We start from the raw sequence: 24279 nt of genomic DNA, 5'->3' as shown, positions 1-24279 counted from the left end.
ACATATGTATATTCCACTAATTTTCTCTAGGTGCAATCTCTTCTCTCATTTACGTTTATCCTCCACATCATGGAATATGTATGAAGTATTCCGGTTGTGTAAAGGCAAGCACCACTGACTATCTGGACATTGGGACCAAAATTGTTCTGGATATGTGTGTGGGGCATACCAGATATCCTGAAAGCTTAAGCATGGAACTAATGACATTTTAAATAGGTATCCTAAATCTTGCACAAATAAGTAATTGTCTCATAACTTAAAGTTTGTATTTGAATATGTTCAGTTTTAAAGTGGACTATGTGATTTGGCCCTTTAATACATATATATGTATTTGTATATATATATATTTTTTTTTTGCAAGTCAAACTATGCCTGATTCATAAAATTGAGTTTTAACTTAAAGTAAAACAATAGACGTTTTTTCAATTGGCATATTGCATTATGACATATTATTTCTCTCAGCTGGTGCCAAAAATCTGTATAGTAGAATATTTCTGACCAATTTTCTCCTGAAGAGTTTGCAAAAATGTTTTGATTGGGTTGCGGTGGGGTATTTTGTTTCTCTGATGCTCATGTGATTCTTCTCTCCAGACTGAACTGATTCATTTCAATGTAAAATATGATATGGCATTCATTTGCAAAAGTATACATTATAAATGAAAAAGAATCCATTAAACAGTATAACCTAGAATAGTAAGAAAAGAGGAAGCCAGGATTTTTGTGAATATGCTTTTTGGAGGGGGTTGGGTTAATTGACAGACATTTAGAAACTGTATTATCTAAGCTATGTTATCCTCATTTTCAAAAATGTAGCTACTTCAATACAGTATTTTTTAATTATTTTTGCATCCTGTCTAATATTTTGAAATTACATAGATGGATGATTTTCCTTTTTATGTGTGTAGGTGTGTTGGTACATGTGCGAATATGAGTATATAAGTATGTTTATATGAGTAAATGCAGCCAGACCCTCACCTAAAGTGCTTCAGAGCAACCACTAAGTGTAAGTCATGAGTGCCATTTATTATTATGCAAAGATATACATCATGATAACAGAAAATAAATCACTATGGTTTGGCATGGAACACAACTGTGTGTTATACACTACAAGCCTGTAGGGGTTGGGAGGGTGCAATGAGTTAAACAACTTTGGGTTCAAATCCCAGCTCTACCACTTAGGTAGGACTTAGGATAAACTATTTACTTTCTCTGAGCTATATTACTCTTACTTATAAAATGATGAAACTTAAGTTTCCTGCACAGGTGATTAAATATAAACAATATACTAAACATTAAGTAAAAACACATTCCTTGTTCACATATAATAATTAAACATTAATTTTCTTCTTTCCATTTTAAATGTTCAGGGATATGCAGTGAGTTAAGTGTGTATTTTAATGTGTGCCAACTCAAGAGTATAGTCATAGTATATAAGTAAAAATGCAGAATTTAAAATGTGTATAAAATATGCCCTTGATTATGTTGCAATATTTATAGAATAGAAAGTAAATATCTTTGTATTTTTCTATTTCAAAATTATTTGAATGTATTCCTTTAATCATCAACAAAATTAATAAATAGTATAGAAAAATATCAACGTCAATGCAGATTCTGAACATGATCCAACCTGATCTTGTACAAGCTAGGAGTCAGAGTAGGAATGGGGAAAGAAAGGGGGCATGTATGCACCTCAGACCACACTCCCGCCTCCCACACGGTCATGCAGTCCTGGCCCTCACAGCGCTGGGCAGAGGCGGGCTTGGGCCCAATGCAGTCCCTCTCTCGGGCTCTAATCAGTGTTCCATTGCTCAGTTGTTGGGTACAGGCCACTTGTCTGCTCTGCATTCCTTTTCCACAAGTTCGTGAACAAGGGGTCCATTCTGTCATCATCCACCTGAAAGTAAAGCAAGAGTCACTGGAAACAAGTTAAAAGATACCTATCTACTTGTATTAGTCTGTTCTCACACTGCTAATAAAGACATACCCAAGACTGGGCAATTTACAAAGGAAAGAGGTCCAATTGACACAGTTCCATGTGGCTGGGGAGGCCTCACTCACAATCATGGTGGAAGACAGGGAGGAGCAAGACACATCTTATATGGCAGGAGGCAAGAGAGGGTGTGTGCAGGGGAATGCCCCTTTATAAAAGCCATCAGATCTCATGAGAGTTATTCACTATCATGAGAACAGCACGGGAAAGACCCACCCCCATGATTCAATTACCTCCTTCCGGTCCCTCTCATGACATGGGAATCATGGAAGCTACAATTCAAGATGAGATTTGGGTGGAGACACAGTCAAAGCGTATCACTACCATATATTTTGACACGTCTAGAGTTAGCAGAATGTTACATGGAGACTTTATACCTTTTTTTTTTTTTTTTTTTTAACCAAACACAATAGTTTTCTGCAAGATGCCCAGGCTTCCTCTTGCTTTGAGTGCTCCATATTTCTTCTCTTGGAACTTGTTCTTATTAGACTCTCAGTGTCCATCAGACTCTGTCCATGTCATATTATAAACTGCCTTTCACTGCTTACCATATCACTATACTGTGGGACTTTGTAAGTATAAAATTGCTAATATCCAGGAGTTATTCTTATTCTTTGTAATTTACATCTTTACAATAGCCCTATGTATTGGGTATCACAAATATGGTGGCCAGATTTACAGAAAGGGAAACTCAGGCACACAGAGGCTTAATACCTTACCAAAGGTCACAAAATTGTGGCACCAACAATTCAAATGAGGCTGTAGACTACTTAACAGTGAGAGATATGGGGGTATTAGCAAAGTAACAGAAGACTGTGATTGACCTCTTACCTGGATAAAGCAATCACCAAGGTATTACACTTATCAGCAGCAACTAGATTTCTGTGACCAGGCTATATCCTCCCACATGGAGCTACATATGCTTCTTTAGGCTAGCCAATGTCTAGCTTTGATATGATCATAGACACTGGAGTAACAGACTCAGGGCTAAACTTAACATGACTCCATTTTACAGGCTCTCAGGACTCCAATATTATTCTTTGATCTCACTGATTCAGCAGCTAATACATACGTATTTTAATATCTGAATGGAGAGCTACCTTAAGGACCACTAAACACCTGCCCAAATTCATTTTAGGAAAGAACTAAAACCTATGACAGAAAAGTGATCCTTAAAATTTGGTATTTGTGTGATTCCTGTCAATTAAAATCTTCCCTGTATTTCTCATTACTTGGGCAATCTTCTAGGGAGACCCAAATTAACTATTTCAGCACAATATAGAGCAGTCAGAATCCCCGAGGTTATTTGTAGGTACCTTATTAGCTGTGCACATTCCTGAAATAATACTTATTAGCTGTAAGTTTCTATTTTTTAACTTGTAAAAGGGTTTATTATTATTTCCTGATACACAATAGGTTCAGGATATATTATATATAGTAGCAGTTTTAAAATGATTCATACTTATTCATATATTTTTCTAGCTTCATCTCCCACTTGTTCGGAAAATAAACCATATGCTCATCTTGCTTACCAAACACTTTCTATTTTCACCTCATGATATTTGTAGAATCCTATGCCTGATCCTTGCCAGCCAGCCCCACGCCCATTCCTCCTAGAAGGGCTTCTCCATTCAACCAATGGGGACTGACCTTTTGTTTGCTCTCTATTGCCTGGCTTGTAGCACTCACACGACTTATTAGATATTCCCTAGGGAAGCAGAGGGGCTCAAAGGCTACCTAATGAATTTGGCCTTCTTTTCTTTGTAATATATAAGCTCCTCAAAGGCATGTATCAATGTTTTGTATTTGTTAGCATCCATAACACTTTTACATAATAGGTTTTGATAAACATGTCTTTCTTTTTTTTTTTTTTGGAGATGAAGTCTCACTGTGTTGCCCAGGCTGGAGTGCAATGGTGCAATTTTGGCTCACTGCAACCTCCGCCTCCTGGGTTCAAGCTGTTCTCCTGCCTCAGCCTCCCAAGTAGCTGGGCCTATGGGCATGCCCGCCATGTCCCCCTAATTTTTGTATTTTTTTTAGTAGAGAAGGGGTTTCAACATGTTGGCCAGGCTGGTCTCGAACTCCTGACCTCAAGTGATTCACCCGCTCTGGCCTCCTAAAGAGCTGGGATTACAGGCATGAGCCATTGTGCCTGGCCATAAACATTCCTTGAAATAGAATTTATGTTTCTCTCTGTTTTACAGAAGTAACCTTAATTATTCCAGATTTACCAAACCCAAGTATTCCTAGCAATGATTGACATTTTGAGGAGTCACATCCTCTTACAGCCTAGTAAATCTCATCTGTAAGTTAGTTTAATTGTAAATGATTTTATGTTTCTATTTCTGAGAAAGGAAATAGAAGGCTTTACAAGGTTATTTTTTCCTCGTCTATCCAGCATGTTGCAGACCTGCCATTTTGCTTTGGAGTCCCCTGGTGGATTTCTCCTAAAGTGCACATCTTCCAAATTTAGTTTAGTTTCTGCTTCATATTTCTGCACAAGAATATCCAAAAAATAATCCCAATCTAAGTCCATCCACATATCTTTTCCAACTATGGAACTCAGAAGACACTACTGGGTTCTCCATACTGAAAAGAGAAGTATTTGCAATTTCATGGAATCTCATATTTTTAAGTAAAATAAAAATTTGAGAGCCTCAATATAATTATAAAAAGTTACTTTTCCTATTCCTTATGAAAACCACTGAAAAATAAGAACTAAAATATAAAATGTATTCTAATGAAAGAAAACATTTTCGTGGCTTAGAACTTAATTTGGAAGGATCCCATTTCCTTATCTTTAAGAGACCTTCACTTACAAAGGTATTTACTAGTGAATTCATCTATTTTATATTTGGCCCACAGAATGCCATCGGGCCATTTAGTGACTTTTTCAATAAATGTGAATGGAAATTAGAATTTTTTTACTAGGTTGGAGAAAGGGGAAAGACAGGAGGAATAAAGGATGTACTCTTCCAGTAAGTCTTGGAAAGATTTCCTGTGATGACGCTTAATAATTGCCCATGTTCATTTCTTTCTTTCCAATATTTTGCTTAACCTCACTAACATCACAGCTTGGTGGTTCAAAATAAATTGCCTCCTTTTCCAAGGGAAGGGAGATAATAATCTCTAACAAAAAGACTTCCAGTCTCCAGCTGCAAAAATTTCTCACTCAGAAATGTACTGACCTTTTGAAACTAGTCATTTTACCAAGTCATTATTGAGACATTTTTCTCCAAGATAGTTGAGTTCAGGGAATGAAAAACAAATAGTGTGTTGTATTGTACACTCTGCTCCTTCACAGACCAACTTGGGAAACAACAAACATGCTCTAATCCTCAAATCCAGCTCTTTCAAGATTCCTGATGTATCAGAAAAAGCCATGGCTCTTTCACCAAATTGGAACAACTATATGGCAATATAAAACAAATTGTGTGTTGAAGTATTTTAACATTATTTAACACAGATAATTTAGCATCTTAATATCTATTAAAGGGGATAGAGAAAAAGAGAATTCTGAGGAACAGCAGTAATGGCAAGGATCCTGGTTCTTTAGCCGACAGGGCCAAGGCCAAAAATGCTACTTTTTGTATCTGTCCAGCACTGAGTGGAAATGACCCAAGGACCTGACAGTAGGCAAGGATAATTCCCTAGGTCACTGTACCTGATTACAACTCTGTATCATGAAAAAGCTTTACTGGTTGACACACTTATGCAGTTAGGCTGAAAAGCCTACACCCAGGAAGGTGCAAAGAACATGACATTACTGAAGGTATGTCCATTACTTTTCCCTTATGCACATCCTTTTATATATCATTTTCCTATTCTTTTAAAAGCATATATTTGCCTGGGGTAGGATTGTTAGAGCAGGAATGCAAAAGACAGGAAAAGTTGATAATCAGCTTCTACTACTATAAACCAAAAATAGAATTCTAAGCCCCCCAGCTGATTGAATGGACCCTCCTCTCTCAGCTAAGGGGACACAACTAAACTTGAAAAACTAGTTCAGACCGTTATATGAAAGGAGGGTGGTTAGACATGCCTCATTATTACTCTCCTTCCTTTGGGGCTCAGGTACACAACTGACCAGCATTGACATTAAAACAGAGATCCTAAGACTAACCAAATAGACTCTTTGTAGCAATAAGATACTAAATTCCAACCTGACTCTACTATATCACATGACAGACAGCAGGGCCCTCAAAGAAACCAAACTATTTTACCCCACAATTTGACATACTTTGAAATGGCCCTGCAAAGCTGTGTCTTGTTGGGGAAACTGACATTCTATAGGGAATCCCCTTCCCTTTCCAGGTCTTTTGCTGATACTTTAGAGATTGGCTGAGAGTCCAGCACATTTTAAGGATCTGAAGAGGAAACACTGCCATCTGTTGCCCCTGGAGGTCAGCCACCTATGAGACTTCATCTACATAATATGAACCTTGGTCTCTACAACCCCTTATCTTAACCCAGACACTCCTTTCTCTTGATTCCAGGTCTTTAGATAATAATTTAACCCTCAACCAATAGCCAATCAGAAAGTCTTTGAATCCACCTTTGACCTGTAAGTCACCCCTTCCCCAATGGCTTTGAGTTAGACCAAACCAAGTTATGCCTCACATTTATTGACTGACATCTTATGTCTTCCTAAAACATATAAAACGAAGCTGTAACCCAGTCACCTTCAGCAAATGTTCTCAGGGCCCTGTGAGACCATGTCATGGGTCATGATCCAGAACTTTGGCAATATAAGCTTCTAAATTGATTGGAGACCTGTGTCAGATACATTTTGGTTTACAGTATCTAAAATATATTGAATCTACAGAAAGCAAGCCTTGAAATTCAAACTTCGTAGATGAAGTATTTTCCAAATTCTTTTTTTAAATGTAGTTTCGCTCTTGTTGCCCAGGAGTGCAATGGCATGATCTCTGCTCACTAGAACCTCCACCTCCTGGGTTCAAGTGATTCTCCTGCCTCAGCCTCCCGAGTAGCTAGGATTATAGGCATGTGCTACCATGCCTGGCTAATTTTGTATTTTTAGTAGAGATGGGGTTTCTCCACATTGGTCAGACTGGTCTCAAACTTCCGATCTCAGGTGATCCCAAATTCTTTTAAGCGCTCATTAACATAGCATGGCTAGATTTAGAGGGCTTTAGTAATTGACTTTTCCTTGGGGGTGTGAATAGGGAAATCAGGACTAACCATTCGTCTGCATGACACTAATTCCCAAAGAGATTAAGAAAGAAAAGCTCAAATATGGTTAATTAGCAACTTTGTTCCTCTCCCTCTTACCTCCCCCATACCTACTCTTTGTGGTAGATGGCCATGAAGACGGTTATATCAGTTATAAACTGCTATAAAACGACACATTATCTGCCTATCTGAATTGTAGGGTGTGTAAATTCACCATGAAGCCATTACAGAAGCTCTTGTGAGGGGAAGATCAATGCTCTGACTACCTAAGAACTTACAACTCTGTCCTAACTCACTGGGCTTCAACAAATTCCTGAGTGTCAGGACAAAGTAAATATTCCTGTCCCAATATTCAGAGGAATCAATCCAGCCTCACTCTTTCTGTCACTCCATCCCTAAAAGTTTTCAGGATTTTGGACACCAGGGCTGAGTCCTAATCAAGCTAAGCCTTAATTTTTATGTGAAAGCAGGTAGATTGGAGCCCTGTGTTGGCAGCCATGCCAAGTAGCCTTGTTGCTAGGCTGGTCCAAAATTATACTCAGGTTCCACTCACCTGTCTTTACCCAACTTCCAGTAACCAAGGCATGGGCTTCTTTCTTCCTATTCCACTTACAGCTGCTCAGCGTTGCTGTTTTGTCCTCTACTTGTGAATTTCTTGCCTGCTTTGTTACCTAATACTCATCGGGGGGTGTCAGAGGAAACCAAAGCATCTGTGGTACAGTAACTGGGACCCGGGTCACAAAGTTGGTGGTGAGAGATCAGGGATTGGGCAGTTTGCTTCTGGAACTCTGGGCTAGGAAGTGAGAATTTAGCCAGAGGAATCAGAAACACTACACTGGACTGGTTCTGCTGGGATCTGGGTCATGGCAGTCCCAGTTTGGTTTATGTTACTGTGGGCAAATTCTAACACACTGTTTTGGAGAATTCAGGAGCAAACAGCTATGTTCCACCAAATAACAAAGTTTTTGAAGAGGGGACCTAGAGGTTATGAAATGATTTTAAATAAAAAGTGATTTTAATTACTCCTCAGCAACCATCCCTCCCAATACCCCTTCCTTAAGTGGAAAATCTTGGCCTTGCTACCTTGCTTTCTTAGATCTTGCTTATTTAAGACCTTAAATTTTGGTACGTATCCTTTGGCAATGTTTTTAAGAAAATGTGATTTCAATGATATTCTGAGCATGTTTTAAAGGACAGCAATCTAATGGACAAATAATGCCTTAAGGGTCCTTGGAATAGAGTTACCTTGTTTGACATGGTTGCTCATTGCACTTTCGAATCTGTGGCTCTGGCTTGGTTAAGTATTTGCATTTCTTGTTGTCCACAATGCTGATATTTTTGCTCATGATTTTTGTGCAGGACACTGTTGTCTTCCTTTCTCCTGAAAAGAACAAATAAACAAAGAAATATTATTATAAGCCTTATGTAATGGATTTAGGAGGTGTTCATAAGCTTATTATGCTTATTTTTTATTTAAAATCTTTTTTATAATTTAAATTTTTATTTTATTAAATTTTATTGATTCATATTAGATGTATACATTTTCAGGGTATATGTGATAATTTGATATATTCATATAATAAAATCAGGGTAAGTTGGATATTCATCATTTAAATATTTATCTTTATGCTAGGAACATGTGAATTATTCTCTTCTAGTTATTTTGAAATGTACAATCTATTAATGTTAACTATAGTCACTCAATTGATTTATTGAACACCAGGTCTTATTTCTTCTATCAACTTTTATTTTAGATTCAGAGGGTACACCTGCAGGTTTGTTACATGTTATTATACTTTTCAAAGATATTTTAAACAAATTTTAGAACAATGAAGATATTATTTATAATTTACATAACAAAATGTACCTCTAGGCTTAAAAGGGATGAGTAATAAATATTCCTTGTTACAAATTAAATGGCAAGTTTTATATACAAAGTGATCATGGCAACATAAATTAGCAAGATACAAACTGAAGACATTGTAAAGGATTGTGGCCATCTTTTAGCATTAAGTGGTGGAAAGCTCTATTTCCATAAAGTTAATCTCCCTAATGAGCCTTTCTGAAAGCACATAAACATGTGTGCACATTTTATCATTTGGTTTGTACATCATTAGTGCTTTATAATAAGTTATGGAAAGCATATTTGTTTTGAGTATAACTCAAACCTTTATTCTTATCACCTCTAATAAAGACCCCAAGAATTCTAGAAATCTTTACCCAAATGATTGTCATCATCTGTAAGAAAAGAAATGGAACTCTTACCATCTTTTACCAGATTTCAGAAAACTTGGCTTTTCTACTTTCTCTACTATGATAAAATTTGATTATAGGATGTAAACATAACAATTTATATGCTGTATTCCTTTTGCTTACACAGCCCTGTAAGCACACTTCCTTTACAGGAGTTATATTATTCATCTTACAATTAAAATGTCTAGTAAGTATGTGCTAATTTCTGTTTCTCTTTGAAAAAGTCTTATATACAGATTTCTTGTGAGTAGAAAAAGATACACATCTGTATAAGATTTAATAATCTTATTTAATCCATTGTTTGACACTATAAGACAGTTAAATCAGCCCAAAATTTTGAAGCCAGATTGGTCATGAAGAAGTAAGAAGACATCACAAGTCTGCTGGTTCACTATTGAAAGGCCCATTAGTTAGGGTACTATGACTGACATGGAAGCTTAGAGAATTCATGCTGGTAATGACAAACAAGAAAAGCTGGGCTGGTGGCAGGGAGGTCATTCTGCCACTCAATTAACAGAAAGAGCAGCTGGCATCAAGAATGAGGAAGGAAGGGATGTAGACAGAGAGGCAGTTTGAATAATTTTGGAGTACATTTTACTTTAGTTTGAATGGGAGATGGTAAGAGGCAACTGGGTGGCTAAGTAAACAGCAAAATAATAGCTTTAGGTTCAGAGTCTTTCCTTGATTTCCTCTCAATAGCTCTGAGCATAGTCCTACCGCAATTTGTAGTATAAAAACATAACTGCATTTGTATACATGTGCAAATTAAATAATTATTCTGTGGTTATTGCATATAATGTTATTAAAACCATTTGGACCTTTAGTTCAATCAACAGTGATAACACAATGTTGGCTAAGTTATTTCCTTTTTAGGAAATCTTGGAGTACTGATGGAATGCAACTTATTCTATGGGAGCTCCATAGACAAGACAAGAGTGTCAGGCAGGTAACAGGCCCTTTCCTTTGAGTGGAATGAGGTGTGCCTCCTACCAGTACCCTATGGCATTCCAGAAGTGTACACTGGTGGGCCAACAATGGGGAGGGCCTTGAGATGGCATCCAACCACAGGTTAAAAAATGGATTAGGAAAAAATCATGGCCTATAGGCAGATGAATTAGAAAACAGTACTCGTCCTCCTCATAGAGGTGGCCCCACAGCAGGCTGCATGGCTTGGCAAATGGAACATGGACTGGATTGCAGTCCCCTTGGCTGAAGACTTTATGCAGTGCAGAAACTGCCTGAACGTGGAAGCTACACCCTCTGAGGTCCTCTTGAGTGAACCTTTGCAGCTCATGCAACAAGGTGACCTAACGCTAACTTGCAGAGGAAAGGCAGTCTTTCACGTCTCTGGCAGATACTTAGAAGCTGTCCATGCTATTCCTTGGTAGGTCAAGAAGGATAAGTGTAGATGCAGACTTAATCACAGCAGTGCTCAAAACCCAACAACTTCAAATAATTTTCAAATAAACTGCTAGAGAAGCAGAAATGACATTATGCTCTTTTTTTTTTTTTTCACATGGAGAAAACAGGCATCACGAGGTAAGATTTACCTAAATGTAAAATTTTGGGACAGATTTTTTTTGGTCAGCTTCCTCTTACTTCCTATGCTTCAGGGGCTCTTTTATGACCTGAAGTATATATATCAAATAGATATTATGCAGATTTTGTATAATGCTAGCTTAGGTATTATTTCTACATTATTATGATGTGATAGCAAAAAGCAGGATTAAAATAAATACTACTTTTATGAAGTATAAATGTTAGTTCTAAAATTTAACTTGAAGCCTTGACACTTACAGAATAGATGCAGTTGCCTAAATTCATTTAAATGATGACATTTTGCCAACTGCAACACAAAAAGATGATGGGCATTATCCAGAAAGCTTTTGCTGAACATATATATAGTCACAGAATAAATAACCCAAGGCTGATTATAATGCTTTTTTCCCCATCCTCAGAAAATATTTAACCTTAGTTATATTCACCTACTGCTTACGTACTGAGATACTGAAAAAGAATTTTTTAACTATAAGTATTGTTATATCAAAAGGGATATAGGTATCCGCATCATTTTAGGGACATGTTAGTAGTTTTCTAAGAAAGTATGAAGGTGCATGAGTATGAATTGAGACATTTCCATTTACATTGTAAGAAAGGACTCCTATATTGTAAGGTTTTTGGCAGGTAGGGGAAGCTTAGCTCTTTTTAAAAATTTCACTGAACAAAAACAATAGAATTAGAAAAAAACTCATTGCTCAGCTACAGACGTATTACACCTATGAAAATACAACTAAGATCTTAAAGCCATATGGAAATGTTATTGTTTGAGTTTTTCTTTTATATATTTAAATGTCCCAGCCAACACAGGAAATTTCCATTCTAGCATCTAATAGCAGTATCTACAATGCATCCAATACTGTGGCACCTAGGGACAAACAGAAAGTGATGAAATAACTGACCTTCTGCCTGAATTATGACAGCTGTAGGCTGTTGACAGAGTATTACTTGCTTTATGGTGATTAACTTCACCTCTTGGTCATTCCCATTAAATTAGTCTTGGGGAAATCTGGATGTTTTGAATACAATTATAAATAAAATAAAATAACCATTATGCATTCATCTCTATTGAATTGCAATATCTGAAAATGAAGGGTAACTTTTATTTACTAACTCTTTGTGCTTTGGAAATTTAACAAAGACTAGACATTATATTAAGTGAGCCGCCTTTTCCAGTTTCACAGATAAGCTGACACTTTTTACTATAAAATATATGCTCTGTATTTAACCCATAAAATGGATATTTCAAAATAAAACTAAATTCTATTGAGGTACCTCACATTACTAGTACTTGCATTGTAAATGCTGAAACATATTCTTGGTTGTGGGTTCAGTGTTTCAATATGCATAACTGAAATTTTCTATACATTATTTAACATTCTAAAATTTTAAATTAAATTATAGAATTCTGTAAGACAGAGACTATGTGTGTGTGTATGTCTGTGTGTGTTTGTAAATTTCTTTATAGTTTTTATAATTTTCTTTTAAAATTTCTACTTATTAATTTTCTGTTGGATTAACAATGGCCAGTAAGCATGAGAACCAAAAGTCAATATACTTTAATGAGGATGAAGGACTTTTCTCTGAGCGCTTCCTAGAACTTTGTAAAATGCTGATTATTTTTTACACCTACATTTATTTAACTTAAACGACTTTCAAAATCATGTCATGCCATTTACTTTTTATCCTTTTTTTACATTAAAAAATATTATTCCCTTAGGATATTGTCTGAGTGTTAAAATGACTAGTTCATTTTTTTATTTTAATGAAAATAATTTACTTTGCTTTGTTCACAACACCTAATATATAACTAATCTGATCTTGCCATTTATATGCATGAAAATATTTTAATGAGATCACATAGCTGTGAAGTTAAATTTAACTGTTAGCATAACACTCAAGGACCTTCATGAATTGGCTTTCATCCTACTTTTCTGATCAAATCACTTCCCACCCACCAATCCTCATATTTTACACTCTAGTAATAACATTTTCACTTCCAAGAAAGCCTTCCACCTGGCACGTGGGTGCCTTTGCACCAAGGTATATCCTTGTAAGGCTTTCTATATCTTCCTTTATCACTGAGTAAGGTGATTTTATTATTATCTGACTTCCACTAGATGGACTGTGAGTTCTCTGAAACCAAGACATATTCATCTTTGGACCACCTAGCAATAGTGGATGCATGGTCAATACTGGTAAAGGAATGAATGAGTGAAATATAAGCATGTAATTCAAGCTGTCAGTGCTTTCTATACTAAGAGGTTCATCTCAATACTATGTTTTCTAAAATGGTGACAAAATCATTTGCAAACTAAATGACAAATTATCAGGAATCCAGTTCCTCTTATGGCAAATCCAGTTCATGGATTATCACTTAGGTATTAAAAATCAAGGTTATGAATAGTTTCTGTCAACATAAGATGTTTTTATTAATAAATGAAATAATATCAAATTATATTAAATATTGAAATAAAATAATGCAGAGAAAAGATGGAAAATATATTCTGGTGCATTTTCTTTGGAAAATAATGTTTATTTTGGTACATGTATAGTACCTTTAAAATGTAAAAACAGGCCAGGCACGGTGGCTTATGCCTGTAATCCCAGCAGTTTGGGAGGCTGAGGCAGGTGAATCACGAGGTCAGCAGTTTGAGACCAGCCTGACCAACATGGTGAAACCCAGTCTCTACTAAAAATACAAAAAAATTAGCTGGGTGTGGTGGCGGGCGCCTGTAATCCCAGCTACTTGGGAGGCTGAGGCAGGAGAATCACTTGAAACCGCAAGGTGGAGGTTGCAGTGAGCTGAGATTGTGCCACTGCACTGTAGCCTGGGCAATAAGAACCAAACTCCATCTCAAAAAAAAAAAAAAAGTAAAAACAGAACAAATCACACCCTTATAGATGTTCTTTCCTGTTAAATATATTCTAGAGGGTTTTAAAAGGTATAGGCTTTTGAATACTGAAATGAAATGTTTTCCTCAACTTGGACCCAAAGGCTTGGATATCTACTTACGATCTAGATATGGACAAGGGAAGCAGTGTCTAGAGGATCCCAGGACAGTCATAAGCTAGACAGACTTGGACTGGTGTGAAGAATGTGGAATGTTGGCTTATTTTTTTTCCTTCAAAGTAGATCTGCTTAGGATTTCCTAAAAGCATGTTTAACTCTTCATGTGTTTCATAAGGGGTTATTGAATTTTGGGGTCCTCATTCTATTTTATTTCAGTAATCTATTCACTAGATCAAAACAAATCTTAAAGTTATGCAGTTAATGCTGATTCCACACACAGTCCTCAGATATTTTGGAATAATATATTTATAATGCCTCTGGAGACTAAGATCACTTAAAATAGGTCTTTAATGTCAAAAGGAACCTTGTAGCAAACTGATCCACACTTCTGAGATGCCAAAATAAATTTAAACCATTCCTCCAAATATTTTAAGATGTTTTAGAACTCTAATGCAAAGTGAACATTTCTTTCACAAAAATATTTCAAGCCGTTTGAAAATAAAATAACTAGTTTTAATGACTGATGTTAAAATACAAAATGATATGTCAATTCAAATATTTCTAGAATTATCATTATACTCAAAAGACTGTGATGGAAAGTGTGATAACTTATATATGTATGTTAAACTGTTGAAAAAATTTACCTGAGATGATCAGCCTTAAAATTAGAGATTTTAAGGCAATATTCCTTTTAAAAGAGAGAATTTTCATCTCTTAGGCTTTTCATATCTTATAATAACTGACAATAATAAATACATATGTAAAATAAGTTTAGTTTGAGTTACCATTTTAAAACTTAGTTTGAGATGCTGATGTAAAATATAATTATGATAAAAATTAGCTAGATAACCATATCCTTTTAACTGTTTATTTTCCCACTTATTACAGTATTGGCAATTTAATATCTTACAACAGAATTAGAAAAATAACATCTTATACACACATTTTATACTGCCCTGTGATACTTTACTTGCTCTTAATATATTCTTATGAAGTAGAATACTGCTATTATTATTCCTCTTTGCTGTTGAAGATAAATTTTGCATGAATCTGTTTCCAATATTCTGTGCTTTGAACTTACTCTCATTTAATTCATGAATATGCTGAAAGATTAGAAAGCTCTTTCTGGCTATAAAATCGATGATATGAAGTCAGAAATGATGCGATCCTTGAAATTCTGTCCATCCACTTTATTTATGAACTGCAAAGGAAAATAATATCCAAAAGCCCAGAAATATTTTGGCATTGAAATGAATATGCACCCCATTAACATAGAGATAATCGAAAACTGTTGACTAAACACAATGGAGCAGAGTTGGAAGAGGAGATCTATTCAAGCACAAATCATATAGGAGTTGTGTATTATTAGAATGACTGTTTTATAAAATCAGCCATTTGAAATAAAAATAAAAGCATATCTAAATTCTTACATAACAGAATATAATAAAACGTCCATTTGTATCCAAAGAAAACCTAAATAATCTCTAGAAGACATGCTGTATTTTGTGGAAATAAACTACATGAAGCCTCCTGAGCCATTCATGAAGGCAGTATGATGAGCAGGAAAGAAGACTTGAACCCCTGAGTCATTGATTCTAATCCTGGCTCTACCCAAATGGGCCATGCAACCTTGGGAAGTCACTTAACCTCTAAGCCCTTTGATTTTCTCATGTTGATAATTAAGAAGTTATGTTTAAGAATAGATAATATTTCTTCTGACCCTGAAACAAAAAAAAATTTATAGTCAACCTCTATTCCTTGATGCTTAGCAATTGGAAGAACATATTTTAGGAAGTAATTAATGTGATTTGGGGAAGAATGTTGACCCTAGACAATTTGCTTTTTAAAATTGAAGACTGACAAGTTCTGTATGTTTAACTCCTTCTGATGCAGCTTCTATTAGATAAAAATGGCAGAAGGAGAAAAAATGAGAATAAAAAAATTTACTGGGCAAACATTTTCCTGTCAAGAGTTTTAAATGTAAATGGATTTTAACAACTGCTTTTCAGTGGTATAAGGTGAACCATCAGCCTGTCTGTCCATCACTTTACTCCTCCATTGCCTGCCCCCCAACCATAAGATGGGCGCTTGTTGGTAGGATTGCAGATATGACTAAGAATCTTATCTGAGTTATGTTAAAGAGAAAAATATAACTGTATATCTTTGTTGTGAATGTGTTTGCTTCTATTTTGTGCCTTTGTTTTTTATTTGGGTAGAGAAGGTGAAGTACAGCCCCTTAAGAAAGATGAGCCCCTGGCATCAGTGTAGGATGAGTGGAGCAGAGGAACAGGAATTTGCGAATTTGGGTGCATATGGGAGCATCAGCAGGAGAGGACGGGAGGATAGAAGAGCTCAAGTCATAGAGCAGTATTAGGGCCCAGGAAGAGAAACATGGCCACTGAAAATTTCTTGTGGCAAGGGTGACTGATAACATTTTTTTAAATTGAGAGAGCGATTTGAAATGTTTTTGTTGTAACCACTTTTTATCCTTGGGGCACAAAGTGAATTCCTTATAACTTCACCATTCCTCTGCCCCTGATGTTGCCTTTGCTCTGGCAAAGGTGCTCCTGGAGTCAGGTGAGAACCTCAAAGCTCTGAGCCCTCTGCCAAAGGATGCTCCTTCCCACTCAATGCTCCTTGAATATTCTTGGCACCTTCTTTCTCCTAAGGACACAGCCTCTTACTCTCCCTGTAGCCTTCAGCGGGGTGACCATTGTTTTGATCACTTCCAGGTACCTTTGGATCTAGACGTGGTGCAGCTGCCATGCTCCTCCCTGCCACTACCAGACCCCTCTCCCTTTCTGTTCTATAATCTCAGCTCTATTTTCTGATATCATCCTCTATATTTCTAGCCTTTTAGTGCCATGAGACTAACAAGTCTTTCCCTTTAGCACCCTGAGACTAATAATTCTTTAACCCCTCAAGACCCTATACTCCATCAATCCTATCACCATTTTACTGTCTTTCCAGCCCCCATATCTTTATATTCCTCCTATTGCACCTAAATTCCATGATCCACCACTTTCAGCCTCTTGCATACAACCTCAGGTCAAGCACTTACTCCTCTCTTACTTTATCATACTCACTTGGCAATTTCCAAACTCACTTCACAAGTGCACTCGCATGCTGTACATTGCTAGAAGGTAACATACATCATAAGGACTGGTATCATCCTAAATTCATGACCATTGACTTTAAACAGACTATTACTCCAGATAATCAAAATACACATACCCATTTCATTCATTATCTAAGTGATTGATTCACATTTTCTCTTTTCAAAATGTCAGTACTTCCTTTTCCACCCTAACTCTCAGCCAGATAGCCTTTATTGACAAAATAGTTTCAACTATAACTTCCCAACACCTATCTTTTCTCCTATTACTAGTGATGAGTTGTCCATATTTTTGCCTAAAGCCAACTTCACCATCCCATCCCATTTAGATATCACTTCAGCAATTTTTTTGTTCTCTCCTTTGCATCCCTAGTTTTTTGTTTGATTCTTAAAAATGCACATTGGCAAACAATGTTGTATAATATACCCTACTGAAAACAACAACAAACTCCTTTGACTCATATCCTCTTTTACCCCTGCCACGTTTGTTTTCTCCTTTCAGCAACATTCCTGAGTTACCTAGAGTCTCTTTCTTCAATTCTTCTACTATTTTCTATGGAATCCATCCACACAGTCTTTGGAGCCAAACACTTTATTAATTTTTATAGGATAACCATTGACTTTCATGTTCCAAATATATTTCATTTATAAAATATAATGACTATAATATATTTAAGTATAACAATCATTGTCAGTCTACATTATTTTTTATTTATTGCAACTTTTGATACAGTTGATCATTCCCTCCTTCTTCTAATACTCTTCACTTGCCATACAGAAGAGCATTGTCTCCTGCATGTTTTTTTTTCCTGCTATGTTGTTGGCTACTCATTTCAATAGGCTTTGCTTATTTCTCCTCATCTCTCCAAACTCTAAATGGTGGCATACCCCAAGTTTCAATCCTCTAATAGCTTCTCTCTCTCTTCACTCAATATTAGTCTACAGATAAAGAATATATGGATATTTTTAAATGCCAAGGATACATAAAGTCTTTGGTGACTATTCTCACTTGGCATTTAAAAATATCCACATATTCTTTATCTGTAGCCTGATATTCTCTCCTGAATGCCAGACTTATATACCTAACTGCTTACTTGACATCACACTTAGATGTCCAACAGACATTTCAAATAAAACTCTCTCCTAATCCTGCTATTCCACAGACTTCTTTTTTTTTTTTTTTTTCTTTTTTTTCTGAAATGGAGTTTCGCTTTGCCACTGAGGCTGGAGTGCAGTGGCAGGATCTCGGCTCACTGCAAGCTCCGTCTCCCAGGTTCATGCCATTCTCCTGCCTCAGCCTCTCGACTAGCTGGGACTACAGGTGCCCGCCACCACACCCGGCTAATTTTTTGTATTTTTTGTAGAGACGGGGTTTCGCTGTGTTAGCCAGAATGGTCTTGATCTCCTGACCTCGTGATCCGCCCGCCTCGGCCTCCCAGAGTGCTGGGATTACAGGTGTGAGCCACCGCGCCCGGCCTTCCACAGACTTTTCTATGTAAGGCAGTGGTGACTTAACCCTGCAGGTTGCTTGGCAAAAACCATCACAGTCATCCTTGACACATTGCTTTCTCTTATGCTCCACATTTAGTCTATCAACATTATCTATTAGTTCTACTTTCAAAATATATACAGAACCTGACCATTTCCTCCCTCCTCTATTGCTACCACAGTGGTTCAACTATCATCTCTTTCCTGGATTATTGTAGTAACCTCTTGACTGATCACTCTACTTGTACCCTTTTTCTTTATTCACTGTACAATCAATTCAGAAACAGAAATAACTTTTAAAAACATTAAACCAAAATAAGTCACTCTTCTATTTAAACCTTCCAATAACATTCCAGATGATTCAGAGTAAAGGAAGGACATATAAGTATTCTGGCTATTCTTTGAGTATGCCAAGCTCTTCTCCTGCCTCACGGCTTTTGCTTAGAATGCTCTGCCCTTGTAGTTGGTGCCCACCCATATCCACTTTAGGTTTTTTAATCAGTGGGATCTTCTCATTGAGGTTTTTTCCGACCACCATATTTAAAACCGCACCTAACCCTTCTCATCTTCACAACTCCTATTTATTTTCCCTCCTTGCTTTATTTTTTATCCAGAGTATTTATCAGAATTTGATACCATTATTACTTACTTGCATGTTTGCTTTCTGTCTCCTTTCTCCCAAATCCACTCCCCCAAATCCAGTCACTGCACCTTCCCCACTTCTGCTGCAGCAACATTTAGGCTATATATGTGAATAGTTTATTTGCACAGAAAACAAAATAGATGGTTCACTTCTTTGCACACAATATATATGTATATATCATACTTTTGTATAATTGAATATTTTTTCATTATTAAAAGGAATCAGTTACTAGAAGGCCATAGAAAATGTGTTCAGTGGAAATGAGAACTGAAATAATATACTGCTGATACAGATACAGATGGATACAAGTGTAAATTGGAGATCTCATGACCTGAGATCCCGTGTTGGCTTTACTACTAGCTGGTTCTATGAGCAACCACAATCTATTTAACCTGCAGGACACAATTATCTTATTGGTACAATAAAGGGATAGGATTAAGGATTATTATTATTATTATTATTATTATTATTATTATTATTGAGACCGAGACTCTGTCACCCAGGCTGCAGTGCAGTGGTGTCATCATGGCTTACTGGAACCCCTATCTCCCGGGTTCAAGCAATTCTCATGCCTTAGCCTCCTGAGTAGCTTGGATTACAGGTGTGCACCACCACAGCTGCCTAAGGATTAAGTGATTTCTTAGTGTCACATTTGATGCTTAACTAATTATGTTCTTTTGCCTCCTTAACCTCTAATATAAGAACAAAAATTAAAAAACAAACTTGGAACACAATTTCAGGATGCATTTATATGTATTGAAAATAGTGGTATACTTTTAAAAAAGAGCAAACTAAAGGAATTGGAAAATTACTTTCTTCACATGCTCTGTATACAGTTGGCCCTCAGTATCAGCAGGCTTTGCATCCACAGACTCAACCATCTACAGATCAAAACCTTCAGATATGAAAGGCTGCCTGTAGGTACTTTCCATCCCATGGCTGGTTGAATTGTGGATGTGGAACCAGCAGATCGAGAGGACTGACTGTGCTACACATCATTTTATGTCAGGAACTTGAGCATCCTCAAATTTTGTTATCCACAGGAGGTCTTGGATACCGTGAGCCTTGTGTAGTTAGCATAAGTATGCAGAAAACATAGAAACAAGCTCAAGACTGTTCCTGTCAAATAATTCTTATATTCAATTCAGGTCTGTAATTCTTGTGGGCAGGTGTACTTTGGAATTTAGAACTTTTAAGATTTCATAGAAATAGCACAGTGCATAAATAGTACCTAACAACCTGAATGGTGTCTGGGGAGGCCCCTGTAAACAAATATATTAATACTTATGTAATGTAATGTAATGTAATGTAATGTAATGTAATATAATGCAAAGAGTAGTCATATTGAGATATGTTAACAATCCTAAATAGCTGTTCTTCCATTCAAAGTATTTCAGGTGTTTAGCCACTAAACATATCATATAAAACTTTCCGTTTCTAACTCTTTATGGATTTTGGAATTGCAGATTAGGGATTTTGGATATGTCTTAATTATCAATGCTTAATCAGAAAACAACTGATGTTTTGGAAAGATAAATGTTTAAAAATCCTTCACCTCCTCCACAAGTGGCATCGCAATCTTCCCAGCTTGTGTGTGTCCACATGAAGAGGGGCTCAGGTGCTTTAGAGCTCTGGTTTTCTGGAAGAGGGTCTGATGGGATAGTGTATTCATAGTGAAGACCATAATTCTGATCCTGAAACAGGAGCACCTATAGTATATAAAAATGATCAAGGCAGATGGGTCAAACTAGAGCACGTGCAATGTAAAGCATAAAATTAACAATATTGATACTTAAAATGCTCATTGTGTTGTGTGCATTTTGTTGTTGTTGTTGTTGCTGTTGTGGACATACCCTTCTCTTAATGCACACTAGAAACGTGACATTATTCTTAAATGTAGATATTGCCATGCTTTTGAAAAGACTGGAGCGTCATACTTACCTCCATGCTAAAAACATCTTAAGAAAAGCTCATTTGAGTGAGGTCAGACATACTAGATCATTTTCTTTCAATTTGATGGGCTAGACAGTTTCCCAAAGCATAGTAAATGTATAAGATGACTTTAGTTGGAGGTGGGCAAAAGTGGTGGCAGGAGTATGTGTCCTATCATATATCAAGGTGTGACCCACAATCTAATGCCAAATGTAGAGAAAAGAAAAGATGGACAGGAAGTTGCTGAGTCGAAAGAGGAAGATAGATAGATGACTTTGGGGATCACTGAACTTCATAAGGGCAGAGAATTTCTAAGCAAACTGGAGGACAAGAATTTCACTCCAGGTATGCTTACAGTTAACCTTTAATTGTAGCAAGCAAGGTTACTGATTTTCCACTTGTAGTATATATTGTTTTCTTTGAAGTTAAATTTATGTTACATGAACTTTTAATATTAATAATTGTACAGTTATGCACATATATATATAAATAGTTCAATAAACCATAAAAATACATGAAAACGACTGAACATGGGGCTACACATTGGACTGAACTATATGCAGGGACCATGCCTGTTTTGTTCTCTACTGGTTCCCAGTGCCAGGCTCAGAATTGGATAGTGTGGCCAATTATACATAAATAAACCCACCCCCCTCCCCCGCATACACACATATTTTAATGAAAGAGTTAATGAGTATATCTATATATTTCTTTATACATCCATTTTTAGAAAATATATCAAGCAATCCCATGGAATATATCACTTCTATGGATCTGAGGATCTATGGAAACAATCTATATAATATAATATGATACATTAAAAAACATATGTACCCAAATTTTAAAATTATGATAAATTATTGAAGAACTTTATTTAGTATTTTACCTGCATCAAGGTAGTTGTAATGATAGGTAATGCAGAGTTAACATTCCATAGGAAAATTGAAATGGGCCTAGGTTTAAGTGTCTGAACATTTTTATTATATTTTCTTTCCTTCTTTTTCTCAGAGTTTTGTTCAGTATATCAACAGAATGCCTAAGATGTATTGTGATGTGCGGATTGGGAGACTAGTGTGTCGACTTTATAAATAACTATATCAATAAAAACAATAATTTTAAGTTCACAAATGCATAACACATACAGTGTACTAATTCTATCATAGTACTTATTTTGGCTTAAATATGTCATTTGATGTTGCTGATTATAAGTGACTTTCAGCCTAATGAGTTTAAAGACAGACAGTTTAAATGGGTTTTTAAAAAATGATATCCCTTATGACTATACCCAGACTATTATTAATACATAGTTTTTAAATGGATGGGATGAACATGTAAATACCAGCTATTTGTCAACTTATTTAATTACATAAAAATGTGTCTATTTTTCCTAATAAACTACCTTTTCATTGATAGAACTTTAGATTGTCCTTGAATATCTAATGCCACTTAAAACAGAGACATTGGCTACAAAACCATTAGCTCTTTCTTAAACCATTTGAATTTGGCAGTATTCTTTGCAAAAAGGAAAGTGTGACCACGTTACAGTTGAAGGGCACATGTTGAAGCATGGCAGCAGAAGGGATTGCCTTTCAAAATTCAGTACAGTCCTTCAATCTGTAATAGTCATTAAAGAAAAAATATCTTAGAAGTGCAGTTTCCCTTGGATTACTGAATAAATCCAGGTCACATAGATGCCTTCTTTTAGACATAGTTCACTGAGTTTAATTATGCTTCATGCTTCCAGGAAAAACCTTGGTAATTACCAGTTAGATTAAGGATTCTGCAGCAAGGAAACTCCCTCCACCCAACACTAAGGTCTCACATATAGTGTTTTAAAATTCTGAATTAGAAGCTTAGTAAAGAAGCCTTGGTCTTATACCATAAAATAAAAACAGGGGAGGTTACATTTATTAAAGGCAGGCAACACAATGGCATTTTATGCAATACAATCATTAAACATATGTTTGCTGTTGATACTGTTATTATAAGTGACCAAATCATGGAATGAAACAGATATTGTTCATACAACATTTGTTTCTTCATTTTATTTTCTCTCACTAGATGGCATAAGGCAGACAGTAGGATTTCCAGCTGAAATTAAATAATAGGATCCAATGGGACTGTGAGGTGATGCACAAAATGATTATTCAAAGTATACTTACATTTTTGATTTAAGGCAGTTTGGTATAAAGAACTTGGATCTAAGCTTTGGATCCAAGTTCTTTGGACCTCTGTGTCAGCGAGGTAGCATAGAAGAGTGACTAATACCTAGGTTTTTTTACAGCTAAATAACTTATTGGGCAACACTGAGCACATTGATTAACTTTTCTCATATTTAATTCTTTTTAATCTGTAAACTAGAGTAATAATAATATATATTACACAGGATTATTTGGGGGATTAAATGCTATAATGAACATAAAGCACTTTTGGATAGTGTCTAATTCTTAGTCCTCAAGAATGATGGATATTATTATTATTCTGATTTGGAATAGAAGGTACACACACCACTCACCTTGCTCCCTTTATTTCTGTTGGTAAAGCATATTAATTGCAGTTATATAGAACCTTGTAATTTAAAATGTGGTTTGTGGACCAGTAGCAGCAGTATCACGTGGAAGGTGGTGAAAAATACAGATTTTAGATCCCGCCCCAAATCAAATGAATCGGACTATGCATTTTAGTAAGAACCCCAGGTAATCTGCAGGCACACTAAAGTAGGAGAAGCAAATAGGCCAATATATGATGTGAACCTCTGGCTTCTAGACTAGCAACACACGTCTCCAATTGAAGACAAATTTATCCTAAATCATGTGGAGATATTAAATAATGCAGCACATCATGCTCCAAATAAACAGTTAATTGATCGTGTTTTAGAGTTGTTTTATATGTGGACTTAAGGAGGTGTTGAAGTGTCTGAATTTTAGACTTCTTTTTGCCATTAGGATAGAAAACTCACACCAGCTGTGTAGTCAGTCATTTGGCTCATGTGCCATTAGCACGCACTGCCATAATCAAGGTCAAAAGGGACACATGGACCTGCCACCAGCCTGGACAGAATTCCATCATCCTGATTCTTTCTCTTCAAATTCTAA

At 36.2% G+C, this 24279-nt stretch overlaps 1 protein-coding gene across 2 annotated transcripts in view; it reads right to left on the bottom strand.

The window, feature by feature from the left end:
- ADAMTS19 (ADAM metallopeptidase with thrombospondin type 1 motif 19) overlaps positions 1 to 24279 on the bottom strand; it is a 278745-nt gene that overhangs the window by 35193 nt on the left and 219273 nt on the right. The window contains exons 18-20 of one of the 2 annotated variants that reach the window (XM_063706747.1): positions 20808 to 20946; positions 8429 to 8564; positions 1690 to 1894 (exon numbers count right to left, since the gene is read on the bottom strand). In XM_063706747.1, coding sequence (XP_063562817.1) covers positions 1690 to 1894; positions 8429 to 8564; positions 20808 to 20946 — 480 coding nt within the window. Of the gene's footprint in view, positions 1 to 1689; positions 1895 to 8428; positions 8565 to 20807; positions 20962 to 24279 lie in introns of both variants that reach the window. The other variant, XM_031010623.3, reaches the window with a different exon arrangement.

Source organism: Gorilla gorilla, chromosome 4, assembly GCF_029281585.2.
Source record: "Gorilla gorilla gorilla isolate KB3781 chromosome 4, NHGRI_mGorGor1-v2.1_pri, whole genome shotgun sequence".
Lineage (NCBI taxonomy): Eukaryota > Metazoa > Chordata > Mammalia > Primates > Hominidae > Gorilla > Gorilla gorilla.
The sequence above is the reverse complement of the archived record's forward strand: the minus strand, read 5'-3'. Positions and strand labels throughout refer to the sequence as shown.